A 19,267-nucleotide genomic window follows, 5' to 3' on the forward strand; every position below is an offset into this window, starting at 1 on the left:
CTCCCCCGACACTTCAGAGACAGCAAACACCTTACTAAAAATATTCCATGTGGAAAACATGTCTCAAAACTTGTTCGTGAAAACTGGGGGGCTCCCATGTTGTGTTTGACGGAGGACTCTGGGTTCTAGGGGCACCAGACCAAGCTCTGGCTTCTACGGTTAGTAGCTCAGGGGCTTAAAGAAGCTTGAAACTTGATTCCAGGTTTCCTTTGTCACATTTTCTTCCTGGAGAGGTTCCATAGCAAGTGATTTCAAAACAATGGCTCCCCAAAATATTTACTGAAGCCTGGCATAGGGGTATACCCCAATAATCCCAATCTTTAGTGGGTGTGGAGGAAGAAGGATCAAGAGTTCAGGGTTATCTTTGGCTTTACAAAGAACTGGAGGCCAGCCTGGGCTACATGAGATCTTGTCTCAAAATAATAAAACAAAAACAATAAGAATTTAAAGACTTCTAACAAAAAAAAAATTATAGATCTTGGCTTGGTGGTGCTTGCCTGTAATCTCATGGCTCAAGAGCCTGGGACAGGAGGATCATGAATTTGAAACCAAGCAGAACCACATAGAGAAACCCTGCTTTGAAAAAACAACACTTAGAGGTAGGGAGATGGTTTAGCCTGGGTTCAGTTTCCAGCTCCCACAGGACAGCTTACAACTGTCAGTAACTCCAGTTCTAGGAGGTCCAGTGCCCCCTTCTGGCCTCTGTGGGAATCACACACATACATACTGTGCTTACATAAATGCAGACAAACCAAGTAAAATAAATAAACAAACAAACAAACAAATAAATAAAGCAGAAAGACATAAAGTATATAGCTTTAAAAATAAATATTTATTGAGGGTCCACCCCATGAAAGCCATGGTCCCAAGCAGGAACAAGCTGGAGATTGGAGGGGTGATCAAGACATGTGATGGTGCACACCCTTATTCCCAGCACTCGCAAGGCAGAGCCAGGTGGATCTCTGTGAGTCCGAGACCAGTCTTGGCTACAGAGTGAGTTCCAGGAAAGGTGCAAAGCTACACAGAGAAACCCTGTCTCAAAGAACCAAAAAAAAAAAAAAAAAAGACACACAACTCCTTCCCTCCCTGAGTGCACATCTCCAATAGGGGATAAAAAGAAGTATCAAATGTTTAATAAAATGTATATGATGTCATTGGTTGAGCTCCAGCACTAGGACCAATTGGCCAAACCAAAATTGAGCCCCTCAAGGGCTGGGACCAGGCTTAGCAGTACAGACAGCACTTGCCTTGGCTCTACCACAGGAGAGCTGGGAGCAGGGCTCACTGGTGGTATTTACCTAGCTTATGCAAGATCCTGGGTTCCATCCACAGCACCACAAGAAAAAAAAATACCAGCTTCTGCTACTTGTCAGGTTTGAGCCATTGTCACTTGGGGAAATCTAGGCAAGACTAGCCAAATCTCTAAACAGACAGTTTCATCCAGGGCGATAAGGTGCTTGCCTACCCGTGGGTTAATTAACCTTAGTGCTTTTGTTTCTGCTTTCCCTTGGCCTCCTCTGTCAGCCTCCTCTCTCTAGCACATCAGAACATTCACTGCATCTCCATTCTGTGACTGCAAATGAAGGCCAAGTAAGGTGGTGAGGTATGTCCCCACCTTCTATCTCCTGGCCTCCTCTATGTTGTCCAGGTTGGTCTTGAATTCCTGGGCTCAATGACGCTCTTGCTTTGGCCTTTCACTTCTCTGGGACTGTGGGTGTGTGCATCACAGCACCTAGCTCAGCCAGGATCTTTGAACTGCATTCATTGTTAATTTTGTCTTTTCATACAAGTAAATTGTAGACTGCAGCCAGTGCCCAGAGGAAACTGAGCTGGGATAGAGAACATGGAAGAACTAACAGATAAAGTGGCATGGAGAACAGTCTTTGAGGTAAAGCTGGGTATGATGGCACAAGCCTACAGTCCCAGCTATGTGGCAAGATCACTTGAGCCCAAGAGTCTAAGGCCAGCCCAGGTAACATAGTAAGAAATGGAGTTTAATTAACTTAGACTACAAAAGTGTAGAGAATAAGAAGGGTCCAGAATTGACAATAAAAGTAAAAGATAAATAAGTGCCATGATTTTCCATAAGAAGTCAAAAGACTCTAGAAGCTTAACCAGAGACCCTGGGGCATAAACAATGGTGGAGTATGGAGACTGCCTGGTATCTGTGGCTTCACTCAAAGTAGGAACCACTATCATTGTGAGACCACTGGGAAGTCCCTGGGTGAAAAAGGGGAACACTCAGCAGGTAAGCACAATCCTGGCAAGAGCTGGCTCTAAACCCCAAGACCCTAGAGCCTAAGGGGGTCCAATCCTGTGACAGATACTTAGAGGTACCTTCATAGGAAGAGGATCATCCAGCACAGTTGGCCAGCCAACAAGAGAACTTCTTGGGCTGGAGAGATGGCTCAGCCGTTAAAGACTAGGCTCACAACCAAAAATATAAGAGAACTTGTTTTAGACCTACAGGATCAAGAGGACTCCCAAGCTGTTTGTGGATGCCAACAGCCTGTACCTTTCCATAACACACACAGCCCATGTCACATAGCCAAAGCCTCTTCAGCAGGGGACAGTCCAACAGGATGTACTTGTACTCCAGCATACAGTCAATGCTGATGATGTGCAGAGGTACCTGCCAGGCATCCTCCATTCCCTGGTCACCTTCTGGGAGCCATAGAATCATCCAAGTGAAAGCCCATCCCCCATGGGGAGTAGCCTAGTCATCATAGCGGATCTCGGCCTGCAGCTCCTTGGTGACATAGGTGGTGAGCATGGCCAAGAGCTTCTGCTGCATGGCCTGGTTGCTCATGACCAGAGCAGTGAGCTGTACAGCATCTGTCCAGTCCAAGCTCCTGATGATGGCCGTGGCTTCGTTAACAAGTTTCTGCTGTTCAGCAGGGGGCAGCTCCATTAAGATCTGAGGAACCGGCTTAAACTGTCCACTCGTCATCCAGGCACCTAACAGGCCCCCAACAGTCCCCCCTGGAAAACAAGGAAAGGTTCAATTAGTGAGCCTCATTCTCCAACAATGGCCTTGGTTTCTTGTGGAGAATGAAGCCTCTGTCATGACAAGTGGGCACATTCATGAGCAGGTCACAGCAAGCTCAGTTTCTGCCAGGCAGTCAGCAGGGCAAAGGTTTATGCGGTCTCTAGTCCATTTGGCCCAAGTAATTGGCACCCATGCATGTCCCTCCCCATGACCTCCACTTACACCCTCCCCACCTCACTGAACACTCCCATCCCTGCGACTCCCAGAACAATCTGTCTCCACAAAGAAAGGGCTGAGAGGGAAGTCAGTCTTCTGGGAAACCACTTGCTTGGAGAGGCAGAGAGGTTGAGCTGTTTCCAAACAATAAACAACTTGGGGAGGAAAAAGTTTATTTCATCTTACAACTCTCGGGACACACTGGATCATTGAGAAAAGTCAGGGCAGGAACTAACTCAAATAGGGCAAGAACTTGGATACAGGAGCTGATGCAGAGGCCATGGAGAGGTGCTGCTTACTGGCTTGCTCAGTCTGCTTTCTTAAAATACCCAGAACCAGCAGCTCAGGAATGGCACAGTCCACAATGAGCCAAGCTCTTCCACATCAATCATCATCAAGACAATGCACCACAAGCTTGCCCATAGGCCAGTCTAGTGGGGGTATTTTCTCAATTGAGGTTCCCCCTTCCAAAATAATCAAGCTTGTCTCAAGTCGATAAAAAATCAGTGGCTGATAAGAAACATGCCCTTGAGCTTAGAAAATTCCCAGAGAACTCACATGAGAAATGACCCTGGAGGTAAGCCAGTTGTTTCTCTTGGAGACTGCCTTTGATTCCATTTTTAAAAAATAAAAACAAGACAAAAGCTAATATAATTACTCTTTCCAAAAATGGAAACACTTTTACCTTCTCTTGCTTTGCTTTTTAGTGACAAAGTCTTATTGCTTAGCCCAGGGTAGCCTAGAACTCTTGCTCCTCCTGCCTCAGCATCCCAGCTGAGAATCACAAGTGTGTGCCAGCCACCAAAACCAGCTAGAAACACTATTTTTAGATTTCTGCTTTCATTTTTTCCAGGTGCTTGATATTGTAGGGTGGGAGTGGGAGGGTGGCTCAAGAGATCCTGCTAAGTGCTCTAACACTGAGATACATCCTCAGATAGAAACATTGTTTTCAGTTTTTACTTGTAATTTTTTTTCTCAAGACAGGGTTTCTCTGTACAGCCCTGGCAGTCCTGGAACTCACTCTGTAGAGGGCTAGCATGCTAGCTTCAAACTCACAGAGATCCATCTGCCTCTGCCTCTCAAATGCTGGGATTTAAGGTGTGGATGACCAGTTTAGAAATATTGGTGGGTTTTTTTGTTTGTTTGTTTGTTTGTTTGTTTGTTTGTTTTTGTTTTGTTTTGTTTTTTGGTTTTTCGAGACAAGGTTTCTCCGTGTAGTTTTGGTGTCTGTCCTGGATCTCACTCTGTAGACCAGGCTGGCCTCGAATTCACAGAGATCCGCCTGGCTCTGCCTCCCGAGTGCTGGGATTAAGGCATGTGCCATGATTAAGGCATGGGCCACCGCTGCCCGGAAAGAAATACTGTTTTTAAATGCAACTTTCTGGCCAAAGTTAAGTCATGCTGTTATGGAACCTGAAGATCTTGTAGGATGGAAAATTCCATGTCCCCTGGCCATGTTGCATGACCCAAGGTGAGGGGAGGTCCTCTAGGGGAAGAGGTGTCAAACTAAAGAACCTTCAAGGACCAGGTGAAGTGATCCAAAGTGATGAGAAGAACATTGGATTTAGTGGCACATTCTTTTTTATTTATTTATTTACTTATTTATTTATTTATTTATTTGTGTGTGAGTGTTCTGTCTTCTGTATCTTCATGACAGAAGAGGGCATCAGATCCTATTGTAAATGGTTCTGAGCCACCACATGGTTGCTGGGAATTCAACTCAGGACCTCTGGAAAAGCAACCAGTGGTCTTAACCACTGAGCCATCTCTTCAGCCCGTAGTGGCACACTCTTAATCCCAGCACTTGAGAGGCAGAAGCAGGTGGATCTGTGTGAGTTGGAGGCCAGCCTGGTCTACAGAGGGAGTTCCAAGACAGCCAAGATTAAATAGTAAGACTCTTTCTCAAAATAACAAGTGTAGAGAGGGCAGAAGGGTCTGTGGTGGTCTGGGAAGCTAGGTTCCTGCCTGAAGGAACACCCGCTATTGTATGCCAACCAGTTGCTGCCACTGGAAACATCAGATCTGCATCTTTAAAGCATCCCATGAATTGTATGTATTAGCAATCAGATAGTCACAGATGAGCCTGGCTGGACTTAGTGAGTCATTTCTAAAGAACAGAATATGGGATGAGAAACAGAAACTTTAGAGTGGAAAAAAAAACCCAGCATATATGACCTTGACCAAGTTGCCACAGTCAGCCTCACTGGAGATGCCACAGGATGTCATGTACTCCTGGACTGATAAAGAAGACATGTCACCTCTGAGGTGCTCCCTCCCAAGACTCATGAGAAGCACATCATACAACTGAGAATTTTATAAAACACCTGACAACCACTCCCCCACACCAACTATGAAAAGGAAAGCCTAAGAAACTGTCACATGCCAGAAGAGACTAAGGAAAATGGGGTCATTAAAACAAAGTGTCAGCTGGGTGTGGTGGTGCATTCCTTTAATCCCAGCACTTGGGAGGCAGAGGCAAGGGGATCTTTGTGACTTTGAGGCCAGCCTGGTCTGCATAGTGAGTTCTAGGACAGCTAGTGCTACATAATAAGACCTTGTCTCAAAATTTGAAGAAAAAAAAAGTGGCAACTGGAAGAAAAACAAGGCCATTGTGCAAGGTCTGGTCACACAGAAATGGCTCCAAGTACTGCCTTAGTGCTGGCTGCTCGGTCCCCACAGCGTACCATGAAACATTCCCACCGCAACTAAATGTGGGAGAGGGACACATGGGGATTTTCTGTATAATTTTTGCAACTTCTACATGTATATAATAGTATTCCAAGATGAAATGTTTGTTTTAATGCTAGGGACACCATGATTGTAATTCCAGCACTCTGGAGGCTGAGGCATTAGGATCTCAGTTTTGAGGTCCAATCTGGAATACATAGTTTCAGACCAGCCTGAGGTACATAGATCATAGCTCAAAAAAAGTGGGTGGGACTAGAGAGTTGGCTTGGTGCTTAAGAGCAGAGCACTGGCTGCTCTTGCTGAGCACTGATGTTTGATTTCCAGCACCCACAAGGAGGCTCACAACCATTCTTAACTCCAGTTTCAAAGAACCTGATGCCCTCTTCTGGCATCTGTGGGTATTGCATGCATATAGTGTATGGACAAGCAAAACATCCATACACATAAAATAAAAAAATAACCTTATAAATATTTAATTAAGTAAACAGACAACACAGCTTAGTGAGAACCCACTTGTAGGCTGGACTCAGAAGACAGAGAGTGACACCCATGTTTTCTGACTCCAAGCAGGGTTGCCCTAGAAGCAGACAGCTCCTCTGGCTCCCAATACTGTTGCGGGGGCAGGGGGGAGGGAGCCAATCTCTAAAAGAAAGAGGCATTCCAAGGAAGGAAACCAATTCACTCACAAGTTTGACTGAACTTTTCCTCCTGACACCAGTGAGCCTCTTGAGCTGACTGTACTACACACATCTGCATTAACTCTTCACAGAACACCAATATTTGATTTACAACAGCACATAATACAGAGGATTATCAGGACATCGATGCACAAAGGAGAATTCCTGCGTTTTTCATGGGAAATGAAGCAACCACCCATGACCAGGGACCAGAAGCAGCGAGTCCCTATATATTCTAATATCTGCCATTACTCAATGTGAATAAAACATAGTCTCCCACAACAGAGACAGCACACAGCTATGTAATAAACTAGCCCCAATCAGGCTTCCCCTGGGCACTTAGCTAGGAGTGGGAATGCAAGAGTGTCACTGGGGAAACAAGAAATGGGCTTGTCTTCTCCTTTTGTGGGAAGAAGCTGAAGTCCGGACTCCTGAATTCACAGAATTTGCAAACACAAAAGGTGAAGGTTTGGGCCATCCATACATTTCCATTTCCATGAAATGCTGCTTTCATATAATGCAATGTTCTGCTGGGGGGGAGGGGTGGACACACTTGTCAGCAAGCAAGGAAACACTCAGTGCTAAAGATATTCCCTCTGCCCAGCCTGTTACCATGTGAGGATTGAAAATCACCTAGCAAAAGCTTCTAGAAGACTGGGTTCATGGAAGGACTGTACCCTAGGCTGTCAGCACACAACAGTAGTCAGTAAAGACCCAGTGCACATGGCAGGTGCCCATCCTGTGGTGGGGATGCCAGCTAAACTGTATCAAACAGTCCGTGGTGGCCATCTCAGGAGAAAGCAAGCAGAGTGAACGAGCAGCGTTCTATAGCTTTTGCTTCAGTTCCTGCCTTGAGTTCCCACCCTGACTTTTCTTCATAATGGACTATAAGCTGTAATAAACCCTTCCCTCTCCAAGTTGCTTTTAGTCATGGTATTTTCTCACATCAATAGAAAGCAAACTAAGACACAGTCACGCTGTGAGCAACTGATCATAGAAGGAACTTGGCAAATGTAGTTTCTCTGGCTCCCTTCTGAGGTAACATGGTAACAGTGACATATGGAGGGGACATCTGGAGGACCCAGACACCTCAATACCTTTATACTCAAGGACACATCTCTAGGGAAAGGGCAGAACCAGTGGGTTCCTGGAGGAAAGGTGCCTCCCAGGTCTAACAGATTCAAACACCAAGGCCAAGGGAAGCCTGTATCACATGGAAGCTGTGGTTCTGACAGAACATACTACACACAGAAGCAACTGGGCCTTAGAAACTCCCCACATGGGGTATGTGGTAGGTACCATTCTTATTTACCAGGTCATTCTTCCCTGTGGTTCCTCAAACATGCCAGAAGCCTGGAACATACTATGTAGCCTAGGCTATCCTTGAACTCTCCATGTTCCTGCCTCCCCAGGGCAGGGATTATAGGCCTGAACCAAGGCTGGCTATACATGTGAAGACACCCCCACTCACCAACAGCAATTCCTGGTGGGCCACCAACCAAACCACCGACAAAGGCCACTGTCCCCGCAACCAAGGCACCCCTCCCAGAGTGCTTGACAGCCGCCTTCATTTTCCTCTCTTGGGAAATGGAGCATAGAAGCTTCATGATGTCATCTACCAAGATGGGCATCTTGTCAGACCTTAAAAGACAATTCAAAGCGATAAGTGGTTTTAGTGTTTGCTCAATTGTGTACTTAAAAAAAAAAAACTGGCCGGGCGGTGGTGGCGCACGCCTTTAATCCCAGCACTTGGGAGGCAGAGCCAGGCGGATCTCTGTGAGTTCGAGGCCAGCCTGGGCTACCAAGTGAGCTCCAGGAAAGGCGCAAAGCTACGCAGAGAAACCCTGTCTCGAAAAACCAAAAAAAAAAAAAACTGTATGCAGATGTTCTGCTGCATGTATGCCTATGTACCACATGTGTGCAGTGCCCTTGGAGGCCAGTGATCCCCTGGAACTGGAGTTACAGACAGTTGTGAGATAACATGCAGGTGCTGGTAAACAAGCCCGAATCCTCTAAAAGGGCAGCCAGTGCTCTTAGCCTCTGAGTCTTCTCTCCAGCCACCGTTTTTTTTTTTTTGTTTGTTTGTTTGTTTTATTTTGTTTATTTTTTAGATAAGGCCTTCCTTGCTACATACTCCAGACCAATCTATTCAGTTTATTCATTTATTTTGAGATAATGTCTTGCTACACACTCCAGACCATAATCCTTCTGCCTCAGGCTTTTGCCTCAGGATACCAGGCAGAACACCATTGTTCTCTATGGCTGAACAGGGGAATTTTAATGAGCTTATGAGTATTTTGACCCAAATGTATCACTTTCTAACATCTTCGGAAGAGCATCCACCTTCTGGAAAGAAGAGTTGCTTGGCCGTGTGCATGCCAGACAGGCACACAGCCCTTTGTCGCCAAGAAGTTGGGCATCAACTAACAAGTAAATGGGAGCAGCAGAGTGGATGAAAGGTCTTTTCTGCCCTCTGATTCCCCTGACAAATGAGGAAGCAACCTCAGCCACAGGCTTTACCAGTCCTCTAGCAAGCTAAGCCTGACCTCTCTCACACCAACAGCCTTTCAAGTGGCTCCTTGCAACCTTCAACATATAAAGTCTGGCAGGGACAGGAAATTCCCAGCCATATGGCCTCTTGCATGTGACAAGGTATCTGAGCCAAGCCAGAAAGGGGGGAAACGGACTAGATTCTGAGGCCACACTGGCATGTGCCTGCTGGGTAACCCAGAGCCAGGAGTTAGATGGATACTTAGCTTTAAGACAGAATTAAAATGGGGCTGAAAAAGTAGTTCTTTATGAAAAATGCTCTGAATTTGAGCCCCAGTGAAAAAAAGAGGGTGGACCTTGTAAGGGGTCCATAGAAGGGATGCAGAATGACTGACTGCGAAGAGCCGAGGGCAGTGCAGACCCTGTGGAGACATTGTGAGCAGAGACAAGACCTAGGTATGTTAGCACAGGCTATACACTCAATACTGGGGAAGCTAAAGCAGGGGAGTTATGAACCCATGGCCAGCATGGATTAGATTGCTAGATTTTTCTGCCAAAATAAAATAATGACTTGTTAATTAAAAATAAAGAAAACCAGGAATAATATGATTTACCAAGATGAAGCCATTACAAAACAAAATAAATCAGATTTCTGGGGACTTGGCAATTGGCATGGTGGCTCACTCACGGCTGCAATTTCAGCATTTAGGAAGTAGAAGAAAGATCAGGACAAGTCTGAGGCCAGCCTGGGTTACATAGTAAGATCCAGGTTTGCCTGCACTACAGAGCAAGACCCTGTCTCAAAATAACAAGAGACTTCCAGGGGCTTGCAAGGTACATGAAATGATAGACAGAGAACCCTTAAGAACAATGATTGTAAACAACTTGCTAGAATCAGGACACATTGCCATGCCAGCTGGGAAGTGATAGGCAGAGGCATAGCCATAGGTAAGGTGCACTGTGCCCCACAGAGGGACTGGTGGGTAAGGAGAGCCCACACACTGACAGGCCACTTCACAAGGTTGGGGAGAAAAGGCAGCAGAGCTGACACTTCTGACTCCCACACCTCCTGTTCCCATGAGGCTGAGGGACCTGTCAGGTAAGGGACCTTGCTGATGAAGTTCTGGGCTACTGTCAATAGCCTTGGGTTATACTGGGCTTTGGTCAGTGGGTTGATTTCTCTCTATGGCCAAGAAGTATGCAGAATCAGAATCTCTCAATGTAAAATTGCCCCCTTGGCTCTGGAAGTTCTGAGCCCTTTAAGGAACCCATGGAGCCACCACATTGTCACAAAGGCTATTTTTCAGAACTCCTAAACACTCCCAAGAGAAAGAAGTATGCTGTGTTCCAGCCCCTAGAAATGTTCCTTTTTCTCACCTCCACCCCCTTTTGAGACTTTACTTGCTGTAAGAAGGCTAGCCTGGAACTCATGGTACTTCTGCATCAGCCTCCTAAGCGCTGGTATTATAGGTTTGAAACCACCGTTTCTGGCTTCTTTATCCGGTTTGATAAACTTTAGATGAATGCCTTCCTTTCAAAAGACTAACACCCCACTCCTATCCTGTAAAGTACCTAACCACTTCCTAGTTTAGCTTTGGTGCAGATCCAGCTTTTTGTTTGATCTGTCAGTTACAGTGGAAAAAGTCAGGTGCAGCCCAGGTTTCAGAAGACAGCTGGACACCACCCATGCTCAGAAGCACAAGGCTTGTGCCATTCCGGTCCTACAGCATCAGCACACAAAAACCACTCCACATATCATTTCTCTGCAGAATAATGGATTTGCACTCTCAAAATGGTTTTTGCATAACAAGACAATGCATGTGAAAGAGGTAGGGCAGAGATGCATACAGTAGTGCCCCCTCATCCATAAAGAATACATTCTGAGACATCAGTAGATGCTATAAGCTTGATTAATCTGTTCTTCCAGCTTTTATGCCCTGGTTCCTTTGCATTGTAACTCTAAGGCTTTGGAGCCTTTATTAAGTAAAACGAAATTATTTGAGCACAAGCACTGGGCACCCACAATGTGACAGCAGAGGGCTACTGAGTGACTAGCATGTGGGTAGGGTACACCCTGTGGATATACTGGACAAAGGGAAGATTCACATCCTAGGCAGAATAGAGCAGGGTTGCATGAGATTTCATGACACTATTTAGACAGCATGAAATTTCTAACTACTTAGAAAACGCATGATTTAAAACTTACTAGGTATTTAAAACTCATGAATTGATTATTTCTGAAAATTTTCACCTAATCTTTGGCTGCAGTTAGTTGAAACTACAGAAGGTAAAACTGTGGACAAGGGGAGCAGGCTAATGTACCTACCCATTTCACCCTTGATTATCTACTCAGAGGCAGCTCCAACCTGTTCTGGATAACTTTAAGTCAAAACCTATGGAGCAGATAAGGTACCAACATGCACATGTTGTTCCCAATCTCCACCCAGCCCAGCTAAGTCAGTGCAAGAGGACAAGCTCTTTAGCTTGTGCCAGGGAGCAGGGGAGCTGGGCACGGAAAGCTCCACTCTAGCTGGGCTTCTGCAGTCTGTGGCTGCAAGGCAAGGCTGGTTTAAATTTCTGGAAGAATAACATCAGAAGTTACAGCAGCAACAGGCATTTGTTGTGAAAGAAAGGTTTGCGACCCCGGCTCCCAAGTCTCTGTGAAAGTGTTTCATTTCCTTCATTCTTCAGGCTCAAGAAATTGAAAGGAAACATGCCCTGTTCCTCCTCCCAGACCAGGGCCACCTGTGTCTGTAAGTGATGGGGAGAGATGAGGATGCAGGAGACAGGACCTTTCTACAGTAGTACAACTATTTCAATAATGCTGTCCTCAAACCAGGTCCTGATCACTGGAAGTCCACCTGCCAGCCATAGGGAAAGCAGATACTAACACAGAGCTCTGACTAGTGGAAGGTGACAGTAGGGCTCTGGACATACACAGAGGAGGTGAAAAGTCAAACCTTTGGACAGCAGCCTGATTTGAGTTCAATTAAGTTGTGAGGGACAAGGGAGAAGGCTTCAGAGCTAACAGGGACCTCAATATTAGACAAAGCTGGGATTCCAATTCCGGATGTGTGCTGGGAGAGAAACGAAACAGAAAGTGAATGGAGAACAGGCCCTTGGCCAGAAGTCACTATCTTGTTCCCCCTTCTGGAATTTGCAGACTCCAGGTTGCAGTCTGGCCTCTGTAAAGTTCATCATCCAGTTCTTCCACCACACAAAGTTGTTTTTAAATTACTTGACGGTTGGTATTTAAAAATAAGACATCGAGGGCATGCTGGCACACGTGCTGCAAAGGATATGGTAGGAGGACTGACAGTTCAAAAATCAGAAGTTGAAAGATGAGAAGGCGTCAGTGGTAGGTTCACCTATAGCTCTCAGACTGGGCTGGCCAGGGGCTGACACCAGGCACTCGTGCACTCCGCAGCGCAATGCCCTCTGCCCGGGCCTCCACCCCTGCCTACATGCACTTTATCTACTTACTTAGTCATAGCAGAACGCTTCTCAACCGCAACTCCAACTAATCTGGCCTTCTGAGCCCCTGACATCCCTTCCTGACTATCTCCAAGCTAGTGCTCAGGTCCCCTCCCGGCACTGCGCACGCGCCCTCCCGCACACCCGTGCTGGCTTTGCGCGGAGCTGGTAACCTCAGTACTTCAGCTTAGGCCTCAATTCCTTGCATGAAGACGAACAGCAGTGTGCCCGACACCGTGGAGTGCCCGACCGGCTCCGCAGACCCTAGCTTCTCTGAGCGCACCTTTACCGTGCTGGTGCCTGGGACCGCGGGGACAAGAAGCCCGCTCCTCTCTGCCGGCTCCGCTCCGCTAGCGCCAGAGAGGAGCTCACAGGCCACTGCCGCCCTGGCTCCGCCCTCCCGCCTTCCGGCTCCGCGGGCCTTCCGGGTCGCTGTTGCTCTGGGTCCCCGCGGGTCCGGGTCCCCAAGCTGGGCCAGTTTTGGGGAAGGACCCTCGGGGCGCAGGAGCGAGTCCCTTACTCCCCCGCAGCCACCCCGCCCCAGTGTCTGGTTGGCTGGCACCGAGACCGAGACCATGACTTGGAAGCGGGAACCCTGCGGTGACCCTGGAGAGGACTTTGTGTCCCGAGGACCCGCTGCGCCCCACCCCCACCCCGGCTACCCCGCCCTATACCTGTCTAGGAACCCGGGTAGCTCCTGGAAGGTCCTCTCTGAGCACCCTTTGCGCTGGGTCTGTGACCTGTAGGGCCTTTCCCCCGGATTCCTGGGTAGAAGATGCAGCAGCAGGGGTCTGAGCTGTCCCAATACTGTGAACTGTAACCCTGAGCGAAGTCTTGCTGAGTAGGCACGATTCAGTGGGGCTGGGCTGGGCTGCCACCCAATTGGAAGTGTGGACTCCAGTCTGTACTCTCTGCCTGGGGAATGTAGCGAGCCTCCAGATGACCGGCTGTTTCCCATGAAAAGTCTAGATTGATTTATTCATTTTATATATACACGTACGCCTGCACACCATCAGATCTTACTACAGATGGTTGTGAGCCACCATGAGGTTGCTGGGAATTGAACTCAGGACCTCAAGCCAGTATTCTTAAGCCATCTGAGCCATCTCTCCAACCCCTATTTGTATCCTTTTTTGTCTTCTTGTGAGAAATCTTGGAAAGCCTTTTAATACCAAGATTCTCCTGGCTGGAGTGGAAAATTCTGTCCGTCTTCGTGCCTGAATTTGGGTTACTTTCAAGAACCAAAGTTAACTGAGGTTAATAGATCAGCTCGCTGCTCCAGTGTCCCCCGCGGGCAGCGCCCTCTGGTGGCATGTTAGAGAACCGGACTATTGTCTCCTTGGCCTAAGAATTCAGGGAGCAGCAAAGAAAGCTCAGTGGAGAAGAGAGGCTAGGATATAAGACATTCACACAAATGACGAACGAAGTCATAAAATGATCACGCTGAAGGCTAGAGATGTCACACATAGCTCACTAGCGGCTGAGGCTGTGAAGGCTAGGTGGTGTACATCCATAGTCCCATCACTTGGGACCCATCTTTAATCCCAGCACTCAGGAGGCAAAGACAGGCAGATCTCTTAGTTTGGGGCCAGCCTGAACTACATAGAGAGTTCCAAATGGGCCAGGGCTACATAAGTGAGACCCTGTCTCAAACAACAAAACAAACAAAAAACAACAGTTTGAGACAACCTAGGCTGAATATGGAGACCCCGTCTCAACCCTCTCCTCTCCCAACCCCAGATTCGCACATGGAAAGCTTTTGTTAGTGATTCTAAGAATGGCGGTGACTAGTGACCTCATATAAGAGGCCCAGGGAGCTTGTTGTCCCCTTCCTTCAACTATGAGGTGCTTGGTCTCGCTAGACATGGAAATTGCTGGTACCTTAATCTTGTACTTCCTGGTCTCCGAACTAAGAAATCAGTTCAATTGTTCCTAAGTCCCCTATCCTTGCTATTTTTACAGCAGCTTGAAGGAACTAAGGCACTTCCCATGAGCCTATAGGAAAGACCTCTGTCTCTCTTAGCTTCTGGTAAAGTCACCAGTCTTCGATAACCATTGGCTTACAGTGCTAATCTTCTATGTTGCTACGTGGTGCACATAGGTGCACACTCACATGCATGCACCAGACACACATATACATGCATGTGAGTTGGTGCACCTGTGTGTACATGAAGAGGCCAGAATAAGACGTGGAGAGTTCTTCCTCTATTGCTCTCTGTAGTAGTTTGAAAGAAAATGGCCCCCAAAGGAAGGGGTGCTATAAGGAGGTGTGGCCTTATAGGAGTAGGTATGGCCTTGTAGGAGTAGGTGTGGCCTTGTTGGAGGAAGTGTGTCACTGTGAAGGCAGGCTTTGAGATCTCATATATGCTCAAGCCACTCAGAGACAGACCACTTCCTGTTGCCTGTGCAAAATGTAGAACTCTCAGCTACCTCTCCAGCACCATGTCTGCCTGCCGAACACTAGGCTCCCTGCCATGATGATAATGAACTAAACCAATGAACTGTAAGTCACCCAATTAAATGCTTTCCTTTATAAGAGTTGCCATGATCATGGTGTCTCTTCACAGTGATAGAAACTCTATCTAAGGCACTCTCCCTTATTACATTGAGTTGAGGTTTCCTACTGAATAGCCATTGTCTTGCTGTTTCAACAAGGCAGTTCCTGGAATCTGCCTGTCTCTGTCCACACCTCCAATGCTGGAGCCCCTATCATATGTAGCCATGACTGGCTCTTTACATGGGTGCTAGGATTCACACTCAGGTCCCCGTACTTGCCCAGAAAGCACTTAGTCACTGGGCCATCTCCTCAGTCCTCCATTCCCTTGTCCTTATAAGGACACAAACTATGGTGACTAAGAGCCTACTTTCATGACCTCATTTTTACTTGATTACATCCATAAAGACCCTACTTTCAAATAAGGTTATGTATACAGTGACAGAATTGGGACCTCATGTCTGTGTAGGAAGATGACAGTTCAGTCTGGTAGCTGAATAAACACGGCACCCATAGGCTCATGTTTAAATACCTGGTCCCCAGTTGGTAGAACTGTTCTGAGATGTGACCTTGTTGATGGGGGTGTGTCACTGGGGCCAGGCTTTGAGGTTTCAGAAGACTGTTAACACATTCCATGTGTTCTCTGCTTCCTGTTTATGGACCAAGGTAGGAGCTCTCTGTGGCTGAAGGAATGGCTCAGTAGCTAGGAGAACTTCCTTCTTTTCCAGAGGACCTTAGTTCTGTTCCCAGCACCCATGTTGGTGACTCACTACCACCTTTAACTCCAGGTCCCAGGGAATCTGATGTCTCTGGCCTCCACCCACAACTGCATTCAGATGCATACACACAAACATAAACAAAAATTAATTAAAATAAATAAATAAAAAGATGAGCCCCCAGCTGCTGCTCCAGCCATCTACCACCACGCCTTTACTCTGCCGTCATAAACACTAACTCTCTGGAACTGTAAGCCCAATAAAAACCCTTTCTTTTACAAGTTGTCTGGGTTATGATGTTATATCACAGCAATAGAAGAGTAAGACAAACCCATAACACCAGGAACTCACAAAATGCCAGCTGTGAGTATTGCTTCTGCGCATGTGCCTGACAGATAGGTATCCACTCCACGAGAGGACACAGACAGAATCCTCAGGCCAGGCCTAAGTCAAGCTTGATGTGTGCGTTAGGACCGCTGACGCTCTAGTCTTGGGAGACCTTGACCTTGAAAGTGCTGTCAGAGTCAAGATGGTTTGGAGACTGATGACAGTCTCACCTTGGGCTCCATGACTCTTCTAAAGGTTAATTCATCATTCATCCTTCAGCTTTCCATAGACAGTTATCACATCCCTTTTTCCACCACTTAGCATCAGTCTGCATGTTTGCTGTGGCATTCCGTGCGCTGTCATCACTGCCAGGATTTTTGTTATTCCCTCCCTGCACAGCCATGACTCCCTCAGCCATCATTACCACCTGAATCTCCTCCAGGTCCCCAGCCTTTCAAGTGCCATCTTACCCAAGGTGGGACATTAAAAATCATTAGTGGAGAGAGGAGATGACTTGCAGACTCTATAACCCCTTATTCCTCTCTAATTCCTATCACTTTCCCCAAAGTCACATTTAAAAAGAAACAGCAAAACTCAGTGAAAACACAAGTGCAAATACAGCTTCCAGACAAAGCCCTAGGCTGGCTCCCAACTCATCCTTACTGTCCTCAAGTATGAAATGAAGACAAGGACCCAGGCTCTCAACAAGCTTGGCTTATTGTGGCAACTAAATGAAGAAAGAGACAAAAAGTGCTGTGCCCACTAAGAACAGGAGACCAGCTGCACCAGCGTGCTGTCAATGACCGGTGTCTACAAGGCATCTTGAGGATTCCAAGGGAGAACTTACAAATGAACTCAATAGAGCTCTGTTGCACCTGAATCTGTCTGATGAAGGAATGTAGAGTGCCAGGCAGTGGTAGCATGTGCCTACTGTCTCAGCATTTGGGAGGCAGAGGTAAAAGGATCATTAAAACTTTGAGACCAGACCGGGCAGTGGTGGTGCATGCACTTGGGAGGCAGAGCGAGATCCAGGACAGGCACCAAAACTACACAGAAAAACCCTGTCTTGAAAAACCAACTAACTAACCAACCAAACAAACAAACAAAAACAACTTTGAGGCCAGCCTGAGCTACACAGAAAGATTCTATCTTGCAAAAAAAAAAAAAGGGGGGGGGGATATGAAGGCATGAAGAGATGGCTCAGCAGTTAAGAGCAACAGCTGCTCTTCCAGAAGACCTGGGTTAGATTTCTAGCACCGGCATGGCAACTCATTGTGACTCTAGTTCCAGGGGATCTGATGCTCTCTTCTGGCCTCTGTGTGTACCAGGCACACAAGTAGTGCACAGACATTTAGGGAAAACACCCATTCACATAAAATGAAATTAAACTTAAAATAAGAACCATACTTTATGAAAGTAGAAAGGATACTATTTGAGACAAGGAACCAGAACAGCATGGGCACCAGAGAGGATAATGGGGTGAATATGGTTCAAGTATATGATATTCTTGAACAAAAATGTCACAAAACATAGCCCTTCATACAGTAAATATATACTAGTAAATTTGTTTTATTTGGTGGGGATTGAGACAGGTCTCACTATGTAGCCTTAGCTGGCCTAGAACTCACTATATAGACCAGGGCGGCCTTGAATTTGTAATTATCCTTCTGACTCTTCCTCCCAAGTCCTAGGACTGAAATCATGCAACATCACACCCAGCTAGTATTTTTTTTCTAAAGAATGGAAAAAGAATTAGACCCCACTTCAAATCCCAGTAATAAATTTTAGCTTTCCAAATATGGCAGAGAGCTGACTCCTAGATGAGCCCCAGGGAATGTATCACAGATGGACCTGAGGGGACTTGGGAAGATTACAATGCTGTAAAAGATTTGGGGGGGGCGGGGGGAACCCACCTTGCCTTCCTCTCAGAGGGTGCAGGAGAGTTTCCCACTCGGAAGACTTATTTTCAGTCTGAGAACAATGAGTTTCAATGGTTCTGTTGAACATGCAATTCTCACACAAGTATTTCTATAATTATCCTGTTTCAGTTATGATACAGTCTCTGGAACAATGGGACTTTTATTGTATTGCTATATCCGTTATAATAGATGTTTTATTACAGAAAATTATGGTAGAGTCACTCTTACGATTCTGAAGTTTTTCTTTCAAATTGCTCATAGGATGAAATCCTTTTTTTCCTAAGTAGTTTTACTTTAATGCTGCAATGGGTGCATTTTTTTTTAACCCTAGTTGGTTTGAGAATTTCTTCAATAGCAGAATGCTTTCTTTTGCTTCAGATACATACTGTGAGGTCACACATGGTATTTACTTGCTAGTCGTCCTGGCCAGTATGCTTTAATTTTTTTTTCCACCTAGTGGGTGCTGGAGAGATGACTTAGCAATCAAGAACACTTATTACTCTCATAGAGTACCTGGACTCAATGCCCAGCACCCATTGGTGCAACTCATAATCACCTGTAATCCCCGTTCCCAGTGATCTGATGGCCTTTTCTGACCAACTCCGTCACCAGGCATGAAGGCTATGCAGGTGAAATATTCATACACATAAAATAAATAATATAAAGTTTCTGGTTCATCTAGATCAATTATGTACCTCTTCTGTGTGTGTCTGTGTCTGTGTGTGGGTTATATATATGTGTGTTTTTATATTAAAGCTTATATTTATTATTTTTTTAATTATATGTAGTCTGTGTGTGAGTATGTGCACATGACTGCAGATGCCTGAGGCCAGAAGGAGGTGTCATATCTCCTGGGACTTTTACAGACAGTTGTAAGACAGCATCTAGGTGCTGGGAATTGAACCCAGGTCCTCTGGAAGAGTAGTCAATGCTCTTAGCTGGTGAACCATCTCTCCAGGTCCTGTGTGTGGTATTTTTGAAGCATAAACTCCATATGTAGTTCAAGCTGGCCTTGAATTCATGATCTCCCTGCCTCTACTTCCTAATAGCTGGACTTACAGGCATGTGCTAGCACACCCAGCACGCTGCATAATTTCAGAAGTATTGCTAAAGAGATGTCCACCACCCTTGGAATAAATGAAGACTAAAAGCTGTATTTGAGAAGGAAAACAATTAGTGACAATAGAGACATAGCAATGTCAGAAGTGCTCTCAGAGTAGGCAACACCCACCCTTTTCACAGGGTGGCCCAGATTAGAGAAGAGCTGGGGCTAACGA

General features: G+C 46.3%; 1 protein-coding gene across 5 annotated transcripts; it reads right to left on the bottom strand.

Annotated features, from left to right (window-relative positions):
* Nucleotides 1-813: 813 nt before the first annotated feature.
* C1H19orf12 (chromosome 1 C19orf12 homolog) lies at nucleotides 814-13,814 on the bottom strand. 5 transcript variants are annotated; one of them, XM_016003580.3, is made up of 3 exons: nucleotides 13,209-13,814; nucleotides 8,042-8,211; nucleotides 814-2,982 (listed from the first exon to the last, which is right to left on the bottom strand). In XM_016003580.3, exons 1-3 carry the CDS (start codon nucleotides 13,490-13,492, stop codon nucleotides 2,717-2,719), a joined length of 720 nt encoding a protein of 239 aa, XP_015859066.2. In that variant the 5' UTR covers nucleotides 13,493-13,814; the 3' UTR covers nucleotides 814-2,716. The 5 variants fall into 5 exon arrangements, with proteins under 5 accessions (XP_015859066.2, XP_006985085.1, XP_042131281.1 ...); XM_006985023.4 differs by lacking the exon at nucleotides 13,209-13,814 and adding an exon at nucleotides 12,818-13,066; XM_042275347.2 differs by lacking the exon at nucleotides 13,209-13,814 and adding an exon at nucleotides 12,824-13,002.
* Between the last annotated feature and the right edge of the window lie 5,453 nt (nucleotides 13,815-19,267).

This window comes from Peromyscus maniculatus, chromosome 1 (genome assembly GCF_049852395.1).
Source record: "Peromyscus maniculatus bairdii isolate BWxNUB_F1_BW_parent chromosome 1, HU_Pman_BW_mat_3.1, whole genome shotgun sequence".
Classification (NCBI taxonomy): Eukaryota; Metazoa; Chordata; class Mammalia; order Rodentia; family Cricetidae; genus Peromyscus; species Peromyscus maniculatus.

Coding starts and splice junctions, on each gene's coding strand:
- C1H19orf12 (XM_016003580.3), bottom strand. CDS start 13,492: ATGGGAAACAGCCGGTCATCTGGAGGCTCGCTACATTCCCCAGGCAGA. Junction 8,212..13,208: donor CTACCCGGGTTCCTAGACAG/GTATAGGGCGGG, acceptor TTGTCTTTTAAG/GTCTGACAAGATGCCCATCT. Junction 2,983..8,041: donor CCCACCAGGAATTGCTGTTG/GTGAGTGGGGGT, acceptor CTTGTTTTCCAG/GGGGGACTGTTGGGGGCCTG.